At 33.5% G+C, this 19,957-nt stretch overlaps 1 protein-coding gene across 6 annotated transcripts in view; it reads right to left on the minus strand.

Annotated features, from left to right (window-relative positions):
- LOC106461083 (glucose transporter type 1-like) overlaps positions 1-19,957 on the minus strand; it is a 206,183-nt gene that overhangs the window by 68,042 nt on the left and 118,184 nt on the right. For 5 of the 6 annotated variants that reach the window (XM_022387943.1, XM_022387941.1, XM_022387942.1 and 2 more), the window contains 2 exons: positions 9,112-9,205; positions 7,841-7,885 (listed from right to left, as the gene is read on the minus strand). In XM_022387943.1, the coding sequence (XP_022243651.1) occupies positions 7,841-7,885; positions 9,112-9,144 (78 nt within the window). In that variant the 5' untranslated portion in view covers positions 9,145-9,205. Of the gene's footprint in view, positions 1-7,840; positions 7,886-9,111; positions 9,206-12,442; positions 12,489-19,957 lie in introns of those variants that run through there. The other variant, XM_022387938.1, reaches the window with a different exon arrangement.

The following is a 19,957-nucleotide window of genomic DNA, read 5'->3' on the forward strand; positions in this document are numbered from 1 at the left end:
AAGTAAGGCTGCGCGAAGCAAGCTCATATAGTATGTTGATAGATGGGAGTAAGGCTGCACGTAGCAAGATCGGGTAATATGTTGATAGTTGGTAGCGTGTGTCTTTTTGATAGCAAAGTCACATCGGGCTCTCTGCTGTGTCCACCGAGGGGAATCGAACCCCTAATTTTAGCGTTGTAAATATGTATACTTACCGCTGTCCCACCGGGGAACGATAGATGGTAGCAAATCTGTTTGTATCAAGTAAGCCTACCATCATAAACAATAACAGGTACTTACGTTACAATATAGTGTGGTTAATAGGCTATTATTGGAAGCAGGACTGAATTTAGTTGGTTAGGTTTCCAAGGTTGATAATAGTTTTAAGACTGACTGTTGAAAATCTTTGTCGAAGTACAACTATCATGTCGCTTTAGATCTTAGTGTAATATTTCTAGTAACACATGGTTATACCTCAGTATAAATTCGAACATAATTGTATGTATAACACGTTGTTAGATCGATTGGTACAGAGCTGAATACAAGTCTTTCTAACATATTGATATGTCGGCGTAGACCCGAACGGAACGAGCACGTGAACCATCTTTGATTTATATTACCTTAACCGAGTAAGAGTGACATACTTCTAGACAAATGTGGATTTTTGGAGACAGTGCAAACGACATTCAATATTATATATACAGTGGGTTAATCGTATTTTATTTGAACGATTTATATGTTACTGCAGAGCTGTGGGGTGACATGTTTAGCCTTCATATAGTCATTTCAGGATTTAGAGAGGGTGCAGCCCATGCAATTGTATGAAGGCCTCGAAGATCAAGGGGCCTCGAGTCCCAAAGAAGGGGGCCTCATTTCAATGCCAAAACAACAGCCTTTGTACTCGTAATGTAAACGTAATTTCACCGTCTAAGATACATGTTTTTCACAAATGCTAGATAAATTATTATATGTACGTCAGGAATAAATTGTATGTATAAAATAGAGTGTCAAAGCCTCTACAAAAGTCTCATTCTTATATTCAAAAGAAAATTCAATCATCTGATCTTCCTACCCGAAAAGTAAGCCAATTGTTATTACGTTTGATAATTTTAACTTATAAATATTCATTTCAAACCTTTCTAACGTTAAAGGGTGTGGGAATAGCCAGGGGCGTGCAGAGAGGGTAGATTACTGGGAAACTTCCACGAGTCCCCCCCACCTGGGGTAATCTAAAGGGCCCAAATTGAATTTGGCTTCTAAAATATGGCACATTAGCCACATTATGCATTTCCTATGCTAATCCTTCAGAGGTGTATGAGGTAAATTAAAAGCGGGGGAGAGGGAAAGGTTTGAGTGAAACGAGGGAATGTACGCCACAGGCGCACCCATTAGTTTGTTTGACTGAGTGAAACGAGGGAATGTACGCCATAGGCGCACCCATTATAACCGGGATCCAAAGCTCGTCTTAGGACCCTGGAAGCTCTTGGGTTCTGGATTATATTGTATGCGTTCTCTTGCTTTTCCTGAGAGTAATTTTCTTAATTTTGATGCATTTTTACTGGAACAGATTGGAAAGTGGGGGCTCCCATCCCCCACTTCTTACGTCACTGCCCTTATTAACATTATGAACTCAATAAGACCTAAGAATACATTTTGCCTATATTTGTGCTCACAAATTCAATTTATAACAGTGCGTCAAGGTAAATACAATATGAACACTTAAGATATATTCTATATGGCGGAAGCAAGAGAGAGACAAAAATATGTTTTATATTTCTCCAAACTAAACTTCTCATATGAAGATTTTTTTTTTCAATAAATTATTGTGAAAAATAGAAGATAACTTAGACCAGTATCTATTATCTATTCCTGGCATTCTTATTTCCTGATATCTGAAAAGAAATAATCCATAATACGTTTTAACTTGGTATTCTCTAAGCTTCTCGAGTGAAAATATTTGAATATTGTTATATAATTGTAGGATAAATTCAATAAGTTATTGTGAAAAAGAGAAGATAACTGAGACCAGTATCTACTATCTATTCCTGGCATTCTTATTTCCTGATATCTGAAAAGAAATAATCCATAATACGTTTTAACTTGGTATTCTCTAAGCTTCTCGAGTGAAAATATTTGAATATTGTTATATAATTGTAGGATAAATTCAATAAGTTATTGCGGAAGAGTGAAGATTCTAACATTCTAATCCTCTGGTGTTCAATTACGACATCGTTTTTCATGATGAGTAAATGTCATCATTCAATACGAATGTTGATATGTTTTGAAATCGTACTCGAAGGTATAGCAAAATAAGCTGTTCTATGTGCTGTATTTGTTTGTTTATTTGTAATTAAGCACAAAGCTGCAAAATGGGCTATCTGGGCTATTCTAGCGCTGTAAGTCCGTAGACATATCGCTGTACCACTGGGGGGGGGGGGGCTATGTGCTGTAAATGAAATAAATCGTGCAATAATTTTCACGAGTATGCTAATACTAATTTTTGATAATGATGTATGTAAGAGGAAAAAATAAAATAAATATACGAAACAAGAGCTGAAGTACATGGGAACTTAAAACTTCCTAAAGTAAACATGGAAATATTTAGAAAAAATTATTTGTATCAAGCACCAAAATTATATAACAATAATCCAATTGAAATAAGATCACTGTTAAGTATAAAAAAATAAAAAACATTAAGTTAGCATTAAAGAAATGGATAGCTAATATAGAAGAATCAGAAAACATTATTTAAAGTTTATGCATCATATAAAAATAAAAATAGGTCATAATGCAAATAATTTTGTAAAGGAAATATTTATGATTTTCTTATGGTTTAATAATACATTTATTCATTTATACATTTATTGTGGATCTTTTTCTTTTACATGTTTTATTATTTGTATTTTTTGTATTGTGTGTATTTTGAATTCATTTGAAAAAAAAGAAAATGATTTTGAAATATAACTTTCTACATATACGAATACAGGTAAAATGTTTTTAGTATTTATATCAATCTCTTTTATTTTCATTGGAAAAATGAAGCGATGGTGCTTCGAAGTGGAAGAAATAGGCAAAATGTCAAAATTACCCCAAACGACTTCATTTTTTAAATGCAAACCCAGATCAGTTATTAGTGAACAAACAAATGTGACACAGGTCTAGCTGCAGTGATTAAAATACACCACAATAACAACATCCTTACTATTCAAAATAACCTAAAAGTCAACCTGATGCCGGTTTAGAAAGTGCTGAACAGCTGAACTAGTTGAAGATTATGTTGTCTCTAATGAGGATCAGAATCCTTTTGGTGATAATTCTACATCTACCAATCAGTGTACTGGTCAGTTCATCTGGCCAGAGAGCATTCCTTTTCTTCGAAATAATGAAACAATTTCCCGTTGCTTCACAAAGGAAAACTATAATATTCATAAGAAGAATGGGGGAAAATTTTAAGGATCTGGTTAGTTTACTCCAATTCTTCAGATAGCGTAATATGTTTCTGCTGTAAACTGTTCAACAGAAGAAACGAAGGCACTGTCTCCACTTCTAGTTCACAAAGGACCCGTTCCTGGCAGCATTTGTCAACTGCATCGAAGGAACATTCACTTCTGCACATAATAAACATGGACAGATAGCGTAGCCTAAAGTGTGCAGTTCTGGGCACGGGTGAGATTAAAAATGTCAATTTGGAGTTGATAAGGCAAAAGGAAAAATATTGGAGAGCGGTTTTAACTCGAACTGCTACCATTATTCATCATTTGGCCGAGAGAAACTTATCTTTTCGTGCCACAATCCTCACGACCCATTTAATGGAAACTTTCTCGGACAAGTAGAGCTACTAGCGAAGTTCGATACAACAGTGGCAGAACATTTGGAACGAATTCAGCGTAAGGAAATGAGTGGCCACTATCTCGGCAAAATGATACCGAAAGAATTCTTCGAGCTTCTTGGAAATCACGTTGTGCAATAAATAGCTAGATATTTTTCGTGAAAATGGACTGTACTCCTGATATTAGTCAACAAGAGCAATTATTAATAAGTCTACAAATTTTTGACCGTAGTTTATCAGATGGTGGTTGTGTTTTCAAACATTTCTTCGAATTTATTACCATTGCTGATTCCAGCGGGAAAGAATTGCTGAAAGCTTTTTTGTCTCACATACAGATCTTGATATATTAACAGTTGCAGGAGCCTGTCTTATGATAATTGCTTCAATATGAAGATCATGAATAAAGGTGTTCAGAAAAACCTGCTGGACATCAATAATAAAGCAATGTATATACTTTGCGCAAGCCACAGATTAAATCTGATTATATTAGATACTTAAAAGCCAACAATGCATGCCTTGAATGTTTTTGCATTGGGGAGCGACTATATGCTATTTTCAGTAGCTCCGTGCAGCGTTGGGCAATTTTGAAAGAGCACGTGTCCGGTTTAACTTTAGAAAGGTTATCGGATACACATTGGAAAAGTAGAATTGAGGGTTTGGAGAATTGTGAGAAGCCTGTGATGCTTTAAATACATTGTACAAATATGCCACCTACAAGAAAGCTAAAGCTACAGCCTCGGATGCATCAAGTTTGAACAATGACATTGCTTCATAGAAGTTCATCATTTCTGTTGTAATTGGCCTGGCATGGCCAGGTGGTTAGGGCGCTCGACTCGCAATCTGAGGGTCGCGGGTTCGAATCCCCGTCACACCAAACATGCTCGCCCTTTCAGCCATGGGGGCGTTATAACGTGACGGTCAATCCCACTATTCGTTGGTAAAAGAGTAGCCCAAGAGTTGGCTGTGGGTGGTGATGACTAGCTGCCTTCCCTCTAGTCTTACACTGCTAAATTAGGGACGGCTAGCGCAGATAGCCCTCGCGAAATTCAAAAAACAAACAAAACAAACTGTTGTAATTTGATATGATGTCTTATACCAAGTCAACAGAGCGAACAATGTATTTCAGAGGTGCCATATGACAATCTTATCAATGATTTTGCAATTTCTAAAGCACGAAAAGTACATTTATGGACCTGTGTATCTTGAATAAATAAAAAATAATATTTTTTTCATTCATGGTCAGGTAAAATAATATTTAATTGGGGGAGAAGTAGAATGATACAAATGTTAATATGCTCGAATATCAGGCTGGAACTTCCGGTTTAGTGGTTTTTGGCAGGAGCAACTCTTGGTGGAGTTCTTCGAAATTGAACCATTTTAAAATTTATATCGGGCACTTGAATCCCCCCCCTAGAAAGGGGGCCTCCAACATCGCAGCATTGCGTGAAGGCCTCAAGAGTCTAGATTCGGCCTTGCTTATAGTTGGTTAAAGGCGATTTCTCGACCATATAACAGCCTTTTCCAAAGGGTATTTGTAGAGTAACTTCGTGAAACGATTTAGAGGAAAATGATGCTGCACTTAGAAGAAGTGAACCTTCAACGTTTTTCGTAGAAGCGGAAAAGCACGCACAGCAGAGTGTTTAGAACAACAAAGGGTTTTGAAAACACACTCCAGTCCAATCCGGAGTAACGCCCTCATCTGTAAAGTGAAGACTATGGTCACAACTAAGAATCCTTCGCCCTAAACATTATTGAGAAGAAATTAAGAAGCTCTTCAGATACCATTAGAAAGTTAACAAGGACTAAAGCTGACATTATAAAAGTTCTTAAGCTTTCAGACACACCTTAAAATCAACTGAATTTTACATTAGAAAGATGGCCGAAGAAATTGGAATCAAAGTCCTCCGATGCAGCTCTAATGGGCTCTCGCGCTAATGGTCTGATTAAACGTGATCAGAAGTCAACGTTCAAGCAAATAGGAAGATTTATGAAAAATCTTTAAAAAAATGTGGTCTATGATTGACCTCTCTCTCCTTTGCAGGGTCTTATCATTGTGGAAACAGAAGTGTATAATTATAACCATTAAACTGAAGACGATCAACGATGGAAGAGACAGTTCCAAGAAAAAGTACGAGGCCTGTAACATATATATATATAGTACAATTAAACTTAATAATTTATTCGATATTTATGCTTTATGGACAGATAAAGGGGTTAAATTAATATAAACAACTTGAGGGGAATGTGATTTTTTACAATATTACACTAAGAGTTTTAAGTACACGTCGTAAAAGTACGATGAACTTTGGTTGGTGAACGTGAAAACTTGTTTTTATCTAAAAGTTATTCCATAAAATTCTCGTGAAAACTTAAAATTTTGGTGCCAGAGGATCAAAAATAAAACGTATCTTGGTAAACTGATGAAAACTGATTACAAATAACCTTTTTTCACAATCATGACAAAGTATGGTTGATTTTGTCCATCTATTCATGAAAGTAACAACAAGTAAATCAGATTTTCGTTCTCGCTTTTTAAGAAATAAGTAGGTAAGATTAAGATAATCTTTATGAACAGACACCAACAGAAATGTAAATTAGTCTCGTTTTTTCAGTCTTGAATATGGTAAAATAATCTCTTCTGTTTGACGTTTTAAGGAACTTGATATTTAAAGTTATTTTCTAAGGCCTCACATGCTAGTAAATTGTATACTACTTTCACTGATGTTTGCATCAAGAACACTTGAATGTAGTAGAAGTTTTAAGAACAATATTTACAATGCATTTATTTTAAAAACAATTATCCAAAACCGTTTCTCAGTAAGACACATTCTGCTTTTTAAACTATAATATCCGGGCAAGTAAATTAATAGGTGGTTGGTAGCCCCTCAGACAGACAGAGAGATAAATACTAAACAACAAATTTAAAATAGTTTTTGATCTGTATGGTAACCTATCAGTAATTAGTTAAATATTGTAAACGAGATAGGAAAAGCCATTAATAATACAAATTAAACAATGGAAAGAAATATATAAAAATGCTTTCTTCTTTCTTATTAAATTGATTTATTTTGCAACGTTTTGGCCTTAGGGCCACTTCAGCCAAAGGACAAAATACAACTGACCATGGTAGAGAGTCGGTTGGAATATAACATAACACGAGACACGCATGAACAGAGCGAGACAAGTCGATAATACGTAACAAATATGAAATAAAACATTGTTAGCGAAGTATAAAACAAAAAGTATAATATATATAAAATACACACACATGTATATAAACATACATATAAATCCTTATATATAGATCTACAACTACTAATATATTAAAAAAGACTATAAATGATGTTTATAAATTCATTCCCTTATTCAGAGTTTCTTTTAATAGGTTTTGAGTTTGGCTATTTGTCTTTGTAAAAGTTTTTTTTATTATTATTTATAACTCCCTGTTTTTCTCTCTCTAATAATTTATTCTAGTGTAAACTGTTCGTGGAACAAACGAGTTATTTGTTGTTACAAGAAGCTTTGAAACAACAATGGAAATACAAATACCGTTTTTTGATACAATAAAAGCACACAGCACTAATGTGATTTAGCCCGCTTACCGTTTACAGGAACTTGTAGAGCAGGATTAATTAATTCAATATACACAAACATTCTTTAGGGAAGAAAACACTTTAGTCCTGCAACTACAAAGTTAGTATTTTATATCACGATTACAAAATTCAAACATGTCTCGTATTTTTGCAACGTGTTTTAATAGTGCATGTACAAATAGAGTGGGTAGTTTTTAACCACCAATAATTACTGTTCTGATGCCCTTTTTTATCTCTTTTTATCATCAAGCAAAACATATTATAGTTAGAGGCAGGCAAAGCACTCATTCTATAGGTTGAATTCTATTTTTAGTTACAGGCGGCAAGAAATTACTTTTGCGGGAAAATCAATTACCCGCCAGAAGCAGCACAATTTCACGAACTCACTCACCTGTGTCTGTTTATCAAATACATACAATTCGACCTCATTGTTACTGACCTGGCAATTCTGAAGAAATCGAAGCGCAGGCCATACTGAGCACACCTGGAATGATTGAAGAAAAAAGTAATCAGAAAACAACGGTCGCTAAGTTATCTTATTGGAATCAGATTAAACTATATATATAGATAAATAAAACAAGACTGATAAGTGACATTTTCGATTAAACATAAAATAAACGAGTATCTTTTGTGTATCTATGACAGTTTCTATACATCCTTTGTCTTACGTTCTGCTTTGTCTACTTATATGTCAGTCGATCTGTCTATCTGTCTGTGCCGTCGTTTCTTAAATTCTTATTCACCCATATTATCACTTGTGTTAATTCTTCTGTTCACCATTCTGTTCATCCTGCCTACCTACCTTGTACCAGTGAGCTGAAGTTTTCTTTTATATTACATGCTGTGGTATTTCGCGATGATTTATTACACCTATAATGCATATACATCTATAAATGCATACTATATATACATATAAAACATACGATATATACACACTTTGTAGATCGATCAAAAACCTGCCAATGAAGACTTAAAAGGACAAAGAACGTAAAAGTATAAACAACACGGACTCAATGTTTCTCTTTTCAGATTGCTAGAAACTAAACAAAAGAAACAGCCAACACCAAAAGAACCTGCATTAAATTATATGGCAGTAAAAAAGACGAACTTTATATATTAAAAAATAACGGGTGTGGGATAAGTTTAAAAGTGTCTTTGATATAAACCATTTTTGTTTAGTAAAAGTGAAATGGAAAAAGCAACGAAAAATCAGTGTTCATGTTTGAAAAAAAAAAAAGAGTGACCGTTTCGCTATGTATTTCAATAAATAAATAAGAGTGTCAATTAACTGGAACGTGAGATGGTAATAACTTGCATTAAAAATTCACTTCTGCCTAAAATTCTTACTTGGGAAGAAACAGACTGTATGTGCAAACTTGCATATAAAACCGTGCTAACAAATAGCACATCTGTTAACATTTCAACTTAATGATTTTTAACATGAATTACGCAACATTTCAAATACCGTGTTTTTAAGAAAATAAATGATTTTGAATCACATTCAAATTTTCATGAGAATAACAGAAAACAGCAAACAAACAAACAGATAAAGAGAAGTAAGACACCATTCAACTAGTGAGGTAAAGAAACACCACTAATCATTCCAAAAAGATATATCAAACTGATATTTAGTGATGCACACACTTTCTCAAGCAACAGACTGTAAGTAAATTACTTTAAGTCTAATATACGAACAAAACTAAAACCTACTTCTTGACAGTTGCAGCAACTACTGTAACACATAGTGACATCAGCCAGGATTGAGCAGTTTAGGTTCGGTCTTTTTCTGTCATTACTTAAACATCTGAAAATAAACATAGATTAGGGATTCATAGCAAAACACATTCTTTTTGGTAGTTTACATTACATATCAGTATAGTTTTTGGTTACATATCAGTATAGTTTTTGGTAGTTTACATGGTGATGATTTGTCCAGAAAGATACATCTAAGAATTTACCAGTTCTCTGATACTCTGTATAATACATACTTGTATGCACGTATGTATTATGACCGTAATTTTCACATTTACTTTGGTATTATCCCTTTACAAAATAATGCTAAATATGAGCCTTTTACTTGAGGCATTCAGAGATTGTGTTTAGAAACACGTAAATGTACATAATTAAACGTTTTAACCATCTTTAAGAATAAGTTATGTGTAAAAGATTTAAGATAGATCATATCTGGGAGCTCCTCAGGAAAAACGCACTATTATTACATTCGTTTGTGAGAGTATAGAGGTTGGGTACGTCATGTTAAAACGACTTTGGAGCTTCGCCACATCATTACAACTCATGTCGCCACGTCTGTTCGTTTCTATCCGATGAGCGCGTAGCTGACATAGCCTTGCAATATAGTTTCCATTGTTAAAGTTTCTTTCCTAGGACTGTCATTTCCAATGCACACCACTCATCCCTGCAAGTTTTCTATAAGCCATCAGGTGTACGAGGATGAATGTTTCTCAGCGCCAGTTTAAACAGTACGATCGCACTAAAAAATATAAGTGCTGTTACCAGCGACTTGACGGATATGTCTTTAGATGGAATAACATGAATACTCATTTAGTTCTCTTTTGACACTGATCTTTATATTTATGTCGACTCTTAATCGTTTCTGTTCTCTAAAAACTTTGTTTCTACTTCCAGAAAAAATCCAGTAAAAAAACAAACTAACAAAAACGGACAAACATTAACCTAAAAATTACTCGAATTTTAATTAATCTTTTGTTTATAGAAACTTTAAGACTTTTTCTTATTGTTTCAACACATGTTCCTGTATCAGGACTGTGGAGGCGAATGATAAGTAGTCTGCGAAAATTGTTTGAGGTTAGTACATATACAGTATTGGTGAATAAAAATCTGTTAATACCAAAGCCATGTATTTTAATACTTTTTCACACCTCTAGGTGTCCTACTATTCGTCGGTTTAGATAAATAAATAAATATATATATATACAGCAATTTTTTGTCAGTTATTTAAGACAACGACAGTATAACTCGAAACCAGAGTAACCAGTATTGGATCCAACTTGAATGGCACCTTATGCAGACGTGAGCTAAACGGATTAAGATTTAGATTCCTAACCTAATTTTAAACTACTGTCAGTTAGCCAGGAGCACCCGCCACCACATTTTATCCGGCCTTTTTTTTAGTAGAATAACAGGAATGAATGTCTCTTTTTTTTTTTAACGCGCTCACAGCTAAAAGTGCGGAGCATGTTCCTTGGCATTACACTAATCTCTTGGCCACGCCCAGCCCAGGGATGGATCGAAACGATACACGAATCAAGACTTAACAAGTTTCCTCCAACCAACAACTGACGAAGAAGGCACCAGTTCTTTTAATATGAAGAAGGTGAAGCGTGCCCTCTTATGAACAAGTCTAATAGACAAGAAGCCATTATGAACTAACACGTTCAGATGTGAAGTTAGATAGTAAGACTACTTTAACAAGCGTGTTTTTGTGTGTGCAGTAAAACAGTTAAGATCGTTCTGTTTTCAGTAATCCGTAAAAAAAAAATATGAGAACACTACAATGTTACTTATTGTTGGAAAATACCACACTCCATGGGTGCTGCTCTCTCATTGTTCAACTATTTGTTGCCCAGGCAACCCTCGTGTGTTCAGAATTCACGCGTGCAAGACACATTCAAGATCCTCTGTGAAAGTATAAGTATATGTGATGCGTAGTTTTTGAATTATAGTCATTAGAACATACGTCGCTAACTACAAATCAAATGCACGGTTAAAATCAACTGAGAAGATCAAACCTATATCAGCAAGTTTAAACACTTCTAGATGAAGTGTAATGGGCCTACCAAGCTTGAAACCCGAAGTAACAAAAACAACTCCACAGATCTTACACACTTTAACTTACAACTATTTTATTTTTTTTCTATATAAATTTTAACCCACAACCAGGTATTCTAATAAACGGGTTTGATACTTTACTTGGTATCTTATGTGGTCCAGCTTCCATTTTCACATGCAGATTTTAACATAGACTTTGTATCCCCGCCCAGTAGCGGAAATAATTTACACTCATGTGTGTATGTGTAGACAATATGAACCAAGAAACTTTCATCTGATTTGCTTAAATTTGGTACAAAGTTTGACTGTCCTCCGGAGGACCAAATAAATAGTTTTGTGAATGCAATTTAAAGGTTAAGGTCACGTTGAAGGACGTCCACTTTTGTTATAATTATAGCTAATGTTGAAAAACGGTCAGAACTCGACAATAAATTGAGATAGAAAGAGAACTAGCCGTTTAGGCCTACATTTTTAAGAGTGAGGAATTGTTTGGTACATATTTTAGGTTGGTTACTATAAAAGTAACAAAAAAAAAACATTGCAGGGTGGTTGCAATATCTGAGTGTCTTTACAATTTTTTTATTTTTCTCAAATGTTAACCGATTCTGAATGCTTTTTCTCTTAAAGAACACCTTCTCTTTTTTGTCTTAAAGAACACCTTCTTATCTTTTGTTTTAAACAACACTTTTTTCTCTTTGTGTCTTAAACAACACCTTCTTTTTTGTCTTAAACAACACCTTCTTTTTTGTTTTAAACAACACCTTCTTTTGTGTCTTAAACAACACCTTTTTTGTCTTAAACAACACCTTCTTTTTTGTCTCAAACAACACCTTCTTATCTTTTGTTTTAAACAACACTTTTTTCTCTTTGTGTCTTAAACAACACCTTCTTTTTTGTCTTAAACAACACCTTCTTTTTTGTCTTAAACAACACCTTCTTATCTTTTGTTTTAAACAACACTTTTTTCTCTTTGTGTCTTAAACAACACCTTCTTTTTTTGTCTTAAACAACACCTTCTTATCTATGTTTCTAGATTTTAACTCGTACTTAATTTTCCTTCCTATAGGATGTTCTCATAGAAATAAATAAATTACTACACATACAAAAATATTACTTATCTTGCTGTACTTTATTTCTTAACCAGGTTATCAGGAAACACGATTAGAGTTTTTGTTGTCAGAATTTATCACATTCATTTATATTCATTAGCGTTTCACAGCGCTTTACTTACATTAGAAGTGTAGCTGCTAAACCAACGTTAACCATTTTTGTTTGTGGCCTTTTGTATACATCCCAAAACCCCAACTGCTCTTCTCTCTCTCTCTCTTTCTATGTTTTGCTATAATGAATTACTACAGACGCCCTTTAATAGAAGGTCGATAAATAACAAATTATGGCTAAGACGAACTACGTTTTCTTTCAAAAAATATGAAACAATAAGTAACCGAATACAAATGCAAATATATGACCAAAAGAGAGAGAAACTCTGCTCCCTCTACATCATGCTCGTTATTGACGAAAGAATAAAAAATATTTCTTTGAAAATTTTCATGGACTGATTTAATACTAATCGCTTGCATAGACAGCGCCACAAAATTTATAGGAATAATTCACTTTTTTCTTGATAAAGAATGTACACTAAATCCAACCAGAAAACCATTAAATTATGAGCAAGTACCTACACCAAAAAGATCGATCATCCGGCACCAACTACTTAATATTCAAGCAATGACTGAATGAAGGAAACAAAGTCGTTCACAATGAGATTCATTAACGTTATTTCTTCTTATCAAATTAAGTAATTTAAAATACAGAGTATGTAGTACAATGTAATATGTAAGATTTTGTGAGCCAAAACTTGCATCATATATTTTAATATATATAGTTTAATTCCAATAATATTATTCTTATGACAAGTGACAGCAATGGATAATTTTTCAATAGTTAAGTTCTGCTATTTATGTTTTCACTGAGATTTTTTTTAAACGACACTCTAATTTATCAAACAGCCATACATAATATGATAAACGACACTCTAGTTTATCAAACAGCCATACATAATATGGTAAACGACACTCTAATTTATCAAACAGTTTACCATATTATGTATGGCTGTTTGATAAACTAAAGTGTCGTTTACCATATTATGTATGGCTGTTTGATAAACTAAAGTGTCGCTTACCATATTATGTATGGCTGTTTGATAAACTAGAGTGTCGTTTATGATATTATGTACGGCTGTTTGATAAACTAGTGTCGTTTATGATATTATATATGACTGTTTGATAAATTAGAGTGTCGTTTATCATATTATGTATGGCTGTTTGATAAACTAGAGTGTCGTTTATCATATTATGTACGGCTGTTTGATAAACTAGTGTCGTTTATGATATTATATATGACGACACTTTAGTTTATCAAAGAGCCATACATATTATTATAAATCATTTAAAATGTACAGAAACTGAATTAAGAGAGTTAATATGTTTTCGGCATGAATATCTAGGAGAAATACAACACAGGTACACAAAATTAAGAGACAAAGTGAATTTTATTGTTATAGTTATATCGACAATCTACTTTGAATCTATGTTATGTATTCTATTGACAAGGCCCCCCAGTGGCACAGCGGTATGTCTGACGGACTTACAATGCTAGAAACCGGGTTTCGATACCCGTGATGGGCAAAGCAGAGATAGCCCATTGTGTAGCTTTGTGCTTAACTTCAAACAAACAAACAAACAAATCTATTGACATAATTGCCTTTAATTATTTATTAATTGTTCTATTATCAGATTGCACTGAGTCTTTGTTAAATATTATAACAATATATTGCGTTGAATCTACGTTATGTATTCTATTAACAGATTTGCGTTGAATCTTTGTTGTGTATTCTATTCTACTGACATAATTGCGTTGAATCAACGTTATGTATTCTGTTGACAGATTTGCGTTGAATCTTTGTTGTGTATTCTATTCTACTGACATAATTGCGTTGAATCAACGTTATGTATTCTGTTGACAGATTTGCGTTGAATCTTTGTTGTGCATTCTATTCTACTGACAGAATTGCGTTGAATCTTTGTTGTGTATTCTATTGACAGAGTGCGTTGAGTCTTTGTTATGTATTCTAACGATATATTGCGCTGAATCTGTGTTATGTATTCTATTGACAGACTGCGTTGAATCTTTGTTGTGTAATCTATTGACAGATTGCGTTCAGTCTTTGTTGTGTATTCTATTGACAGAGTGCGTTGAGTCTTTGTTATGTATTCTAACGATATATTGCGCTGAATCTATGTTATGTATTCTATTGACAGATTGCGTTGAATCTTTGTTGTGTATTCTATTGACAGATTGCGTTGAGTCTTTGTTATGTATTCTATTGAGAGATTGCGTTTAATCATTTGTTAAGTATTATATAGATAGATTACGTTGAATTATTTCTTAATTTTCTATTTACACTAGCTAAATTGCTGTTGGCAGATCACATACGATTACTTGTAATGGTAATCATACAAAAAAATGAACCTGTTCTAAAAGTATTGAAAGCTTATACGCTAGAATTGTTAGTACCTCAGTATTTAGTCACAGTATCATTGGATAAGATGAAGAAAACTCGTATATTCCTGCTTAATCTTTTAACGTTGTATAAATTCATTGTTATCTATGATCCTTGGGTTCAGTGGCTATCCCTATATATATATATATATTGCCTCAACTTGATTACCGGTATGGTTGAGCATTTGTAACACTAAAATCCAGGATTCGATTCCCCGTGCTGAATAGAGCGTAGATACCCTATTGTGTAGCTTTCCTTTAAAACAACATACAAACCCTATTTTGTTGAACTATAAACAAAGAATTACATGATTCAGATCTAGTCGTCTACTTTGATCAGAACCGACTTTGATCTTCAGTACTTAAATCAGAAGCGATACACTTTCGGTTTTCTACACGCGATCATTATTACGCTGGGAAGGGCGTAGCAGGACAATTGCAACGTTAACCTGAAACATTAGTTATGTAAAGTATTTCATTATAGGCACCGTCATCAATCTCTCCCTCCGTGGTTTTACAGTATAATCCGTACTTTAGTTTATCGCTCTACTTAGCATCTGAATATAAAAAAATAAAATTGTTTGAAGCACATGAAGTACAGATATATTTCGTCAATTTGAAAGCATCATTAAAATACATGAGATTGTCCGTCTGGCGGTCGAAGCGCTTACTAATTTTAACATTATAATTGTTGGGTACAGAAGCGTTTTTCATTAAGTAAGCAACATTCCTCTTAGTGAGGTAATACTTTCTGGCACACGGATAATTCTGCAAGTATGATGTTAGGGTCGTTAATAGCACTCGTAACACAACGAGGGATGTGAGAGATTGAATGAGGAGCATCTCAAGTAGATGGAAAGTACTAGCACTCTCTTGTTCAAACCTAACTTAATTTCCTCACTAGGGAGGCACGAGAAAGTGGCGCTCCATAGTATCAACATCAATAACTGATGTGAGGGATTGAATGAGGAGCATCTCAAGTAGATGGAAAGTACTAGCACTCTCTTGTTCAAACATAACTGTCCATCACTAGGGAGGCACGAGGAAGTGGCGCTCCATAGTATCAACATGAATAACTGAATATCCCATCTAGGAGGTCATGGATGTTGAATATCTCAAGTAGATAAAAGTATTGGTACTGTATATCATTAGTAACTACGCTGCTGGACGATTGTCTAGATACACGATCGTTAGATAGAGCATGACCAGACGTGGTGTCATGGATTCTAACGACGTGGTAAGATTTCAAAATCGTTTTAATATTACGTATTCAACCTCTATACTAAATAGAAATGCATCAAAAGGTGATGATTTATGTGATTAGCATACTATCTTTCCTGCTATATTTAGAAGAAAAAAACAGAACAATTTAACTATTATATATCTAATTAAATACAGTATCAACTTAGATCATCATTTGTTTAATACATTACTCTCTTTGATTATCACATACATAGACAGACACGTTTTGAGCATAATTAAAGGAAATTAAAGATTAGTATTTTATTGGAGACAAATAGACCGTAATTTAGAAATAACGTTTGATCATTAAAGATAATAAAGTCTGGTTGAAAACAGTCAGGATAATTCTTATAGCCAAATTTTAAAAATCTGCATCTATTTTGGATTATTAGATCATAGTTTAAGTTAACGTATTTTAAGGTTTTTCTCAAGACATTCAATCAGAAAACTTGAACAACTTTGTCATGATTGATAAATTGAACGAATTAGGATTCTGACAGATTCACAAAGAAAACACGTATTCATATTATAATATATATATATGATGGTAACAGATCTAAACCATTCATACACACACACACACACACACACACATATATATATAATTGTATTTAAGTCTATTAATTTATAAAAATTATTAATTAATCACACATATTTTCGATTTTCGATATATTCATATCGCATGTACTTTATCAATGGTTTCTCGTAGATAAGTTTCAAGAACACAACTGCACAATTACATTTAGTACCAATTATTATTTCTCTGATTTATCTTTACAAAAGCAAATCTATATCTGTAACATATACTGCATAAAACCTTTCCAGCTGGAGTGGTGTAGCGCGTTTCTAGTTTTATGCTTCTTTTCACGTTTTTTTTCGGGATATGTGAGGAGTAGCCAGAAGAATGTTTAAAAATTCATGGATTCGTAATGACTGCATTATAATGTCCAAATCCGATTTGGAATGCGGAACTCAGCCCACTACAGCTGGATGAAAGCAAACTGTGGTTTTCTTTCTGGACTCGACTTGATGATTCTTAAGCTTTTGATATATCTCTTTCACTTGAAGTATCGTCTTTGTATCTATGAGAAAGTTTGGCATTGATAAACCATCAAAACAAAATATTGGAAAAAAATCATGAAAAATATTGTCGGTTTATCATTCTATTTTTCGAAACTTCTAGACTGCTACTTCTTCATATGATTTATTGATTTTCAAGAACTCGTCAATACTCCAAGAGTTGTGACATTTTGATTTTACTTTTCTTTTGAGCTTAAGAAATAATTAATAGTTTATTGGTCGATAAAACAGGATCAATGAAAAAAAAAATACTTTATGATAACAAAGTCTCAATATTTGAACATCGAATTTAAGAAAAAGGAAACTTGTGCATTAGGAACACGTTGAATGAAGTCAATGACAAAAAAAAATATATATAAGTAAATCTAAAATCTAGTAAACTTTACATTGAAAATTATATAGATATTAAAAACCATAAGCCAATTTCTTCATTAAAACTCATTGGTTATTGCTGGTTATCTGATCAGCAAGGGGGGGGGGGGAGGACATAAAAAACTCGATCTGCGAACACCAAAATCCAGTATCTTACTGTAAGGCAAAGGTCATAGGTCAATACAATCGAGTGACAAAACATTTATGGCATTAACAACAGTAAAAGAACATAGTTTACACTTATGACTAACATTTCCTCAAAGTTTACAATAAACATAAAAATTTTCCCAAGCGAGCAGAGATAAGCTTGTATTTTTAAAAGTTTTTTTAACGTCAAAGAAACAAAGGTGCAAGTATTAAAAATGAAAACAATGTATAACTTATTTAATTTGTTTGGTCAGATTTATCTTAGAGTGATACATATGCCCTTATATACATACAAGTATGTAGGAAAGCCATCTATTTCTGTTATGAGGCGGAATGGCCGTTGAATCACGCATTGTTAACGAATAACCATGATGAACTGTTTCGGTAACTTTAAAAATTTCATTTGAAAAAAAGAAGAAAAAGATGTACCTTTACTGTTAATATGATAATATATGTTACAATGCATCATACTTTCTTCGAGTATTAAAAAAAACAAAATCTAAAATTCCACAATCATCATATCTACTGCCGTAAACTGGCCTGTGTAGAACTTGAAGAAGTAGGATTTTAGGAGTTTCCAGATTTCAGATTCAAATACTATACCATGATCAAACCAGTAAACTGGCTGCCTGTTGGTCAGTGGCAAAACCTAATAACCGACGTCACAGTCTTGTATTTCGATGGCTAGCAGAAGTTCATTACGCCCAGTGAAGATAAGACATAACGGTTAGTGGAGGGAAGACAATCTCTCGCTCATATAGAGTACTAATGCTCAACCAAATCATTCAATCACTTACTGCCTTAGCTAAACGTTAAAATGTTTCTTCCAACTTTTCTTAGAAACGGTGTTGGAAATTTCGTTGAACTAATTTTGCATGAAAACCTAAGGATTCCATCTTGACATAAGATAAAAAAAAGTATTTCTTTCTTTGCTTTATAAGGCAATCTGTTAAGCCTTCTGAAAAATTATTTTAATTTGGCTACAGTTTTTAAAGCTACTCTAATATTTCACAGCTTTCCAAATAAATAACAATAAAAATGAACTGAAAAAATACACATATTTAGGTAAAAAAATAAACATGTTGCTTGTGAACTAATTTATTATTTATGCAAATATTACATTCTCAGTAGCACCCAAGGGTTTGAAAACACGAACGAAACCACTGTTCACATATCTTGAAGTATTTTCAGTCAGTGATAATAATAATAAAAGGAATGGCATGCCGTATAATGTTATTACTCACAAATCGGATAAAGCAAAAACAGAATAATCCAATAAGAAAATTTATTTTATCTGCTTTTAAAATGCATCGCAAAACAATACGAGGTGTATAATATTTTGAGTGTCAAAATATTTTGGTAGTTTTCATTATATATGTGATTTTTGTTTAACTTTGTGGCAATATGGGAGATAACGAAACCAAAAGAAATAAATGAAACAGTGTAATGGATAGAGGATAAAATTACAAAGTAAACGCCATAAAAGAATACAGAAAAGTATCGTTAAAAAATTAGCATGAAAGTCGTATAACAAGACTGTAAAAAAAATCCACAAACCTAAACAAAAATAACATCGAAGGTTTAAGATATCTCGGCCAAAGGGTGAAAGGTGGACAGAAAAAAAAAGGGAAGTTATTCAAAAGAATAGTATATCCCCTCTTCAACTTTAATATGGACATATATGTACTGATATTTATAGATACATATGCATCATCAGAAGTCTCCATACTAATTAATAACTAGATGAGCTGAAACTAGGGTAAAATAAATCTATATTGACTTCGAGGGAACCTCTGCAAAGAAGCATTGTTTACTAAGAATGTAACTCTGACAAAACACTATTGTCTGACAACGACAAAAGAGAGCACGTGACACATGACTAACAAGGGAATCTATAATGAAGCCTATCCATACAAATCCTGACATATGGGATGAAGACAAGAAGCAGCTGTTTAATACAGCTAGCAGAATAAGACAAAAAGCAGCTGTTTAATACAGCTAGCAGAAGAAGAAAAGAAGCAGCTGTTTAATACAACTAGCAGAAGAAGACAAAAAGAAGCTGTATAACACAACTACCAGAAGAAAACAAGAAGCAGCTGTTTAACACAGCTACCAGAAGAAGACAAGAAGCAGCTGTTTAATACAGCTATCAGAAGAAGACAAGAAACAGATGTTTAATACAGCTATCAGAAGAAGACAAGAAGCAACTGTATAACACAACTACCAAAAGAAGAGAAGAAGCAGCTGTATAACACAACTACCAGAAGAAGACAAGAAGCAACTGTATAACACAACTACCAAAAGAAGAGAAGAAGCAGCTGTATAACACAACTACCAGAAGAAG

Source organism: Limulus polyphemus, unplaced genomic scaffold (assembly GCF_000517525.1).
Source record: "Limulus polyphemus unplaced genomic scaffold, Limulus_polyphemus-2.1.2 Scaffold894, whole genome shotgun sequence".
NCBI classification, from domain to species: domain Eukaryota; kingdom Metazoa; phylum Arthropoda; class Merostomata; order Xiphosura; family Limulidae; genus Limulus; species Limulus polyphemus.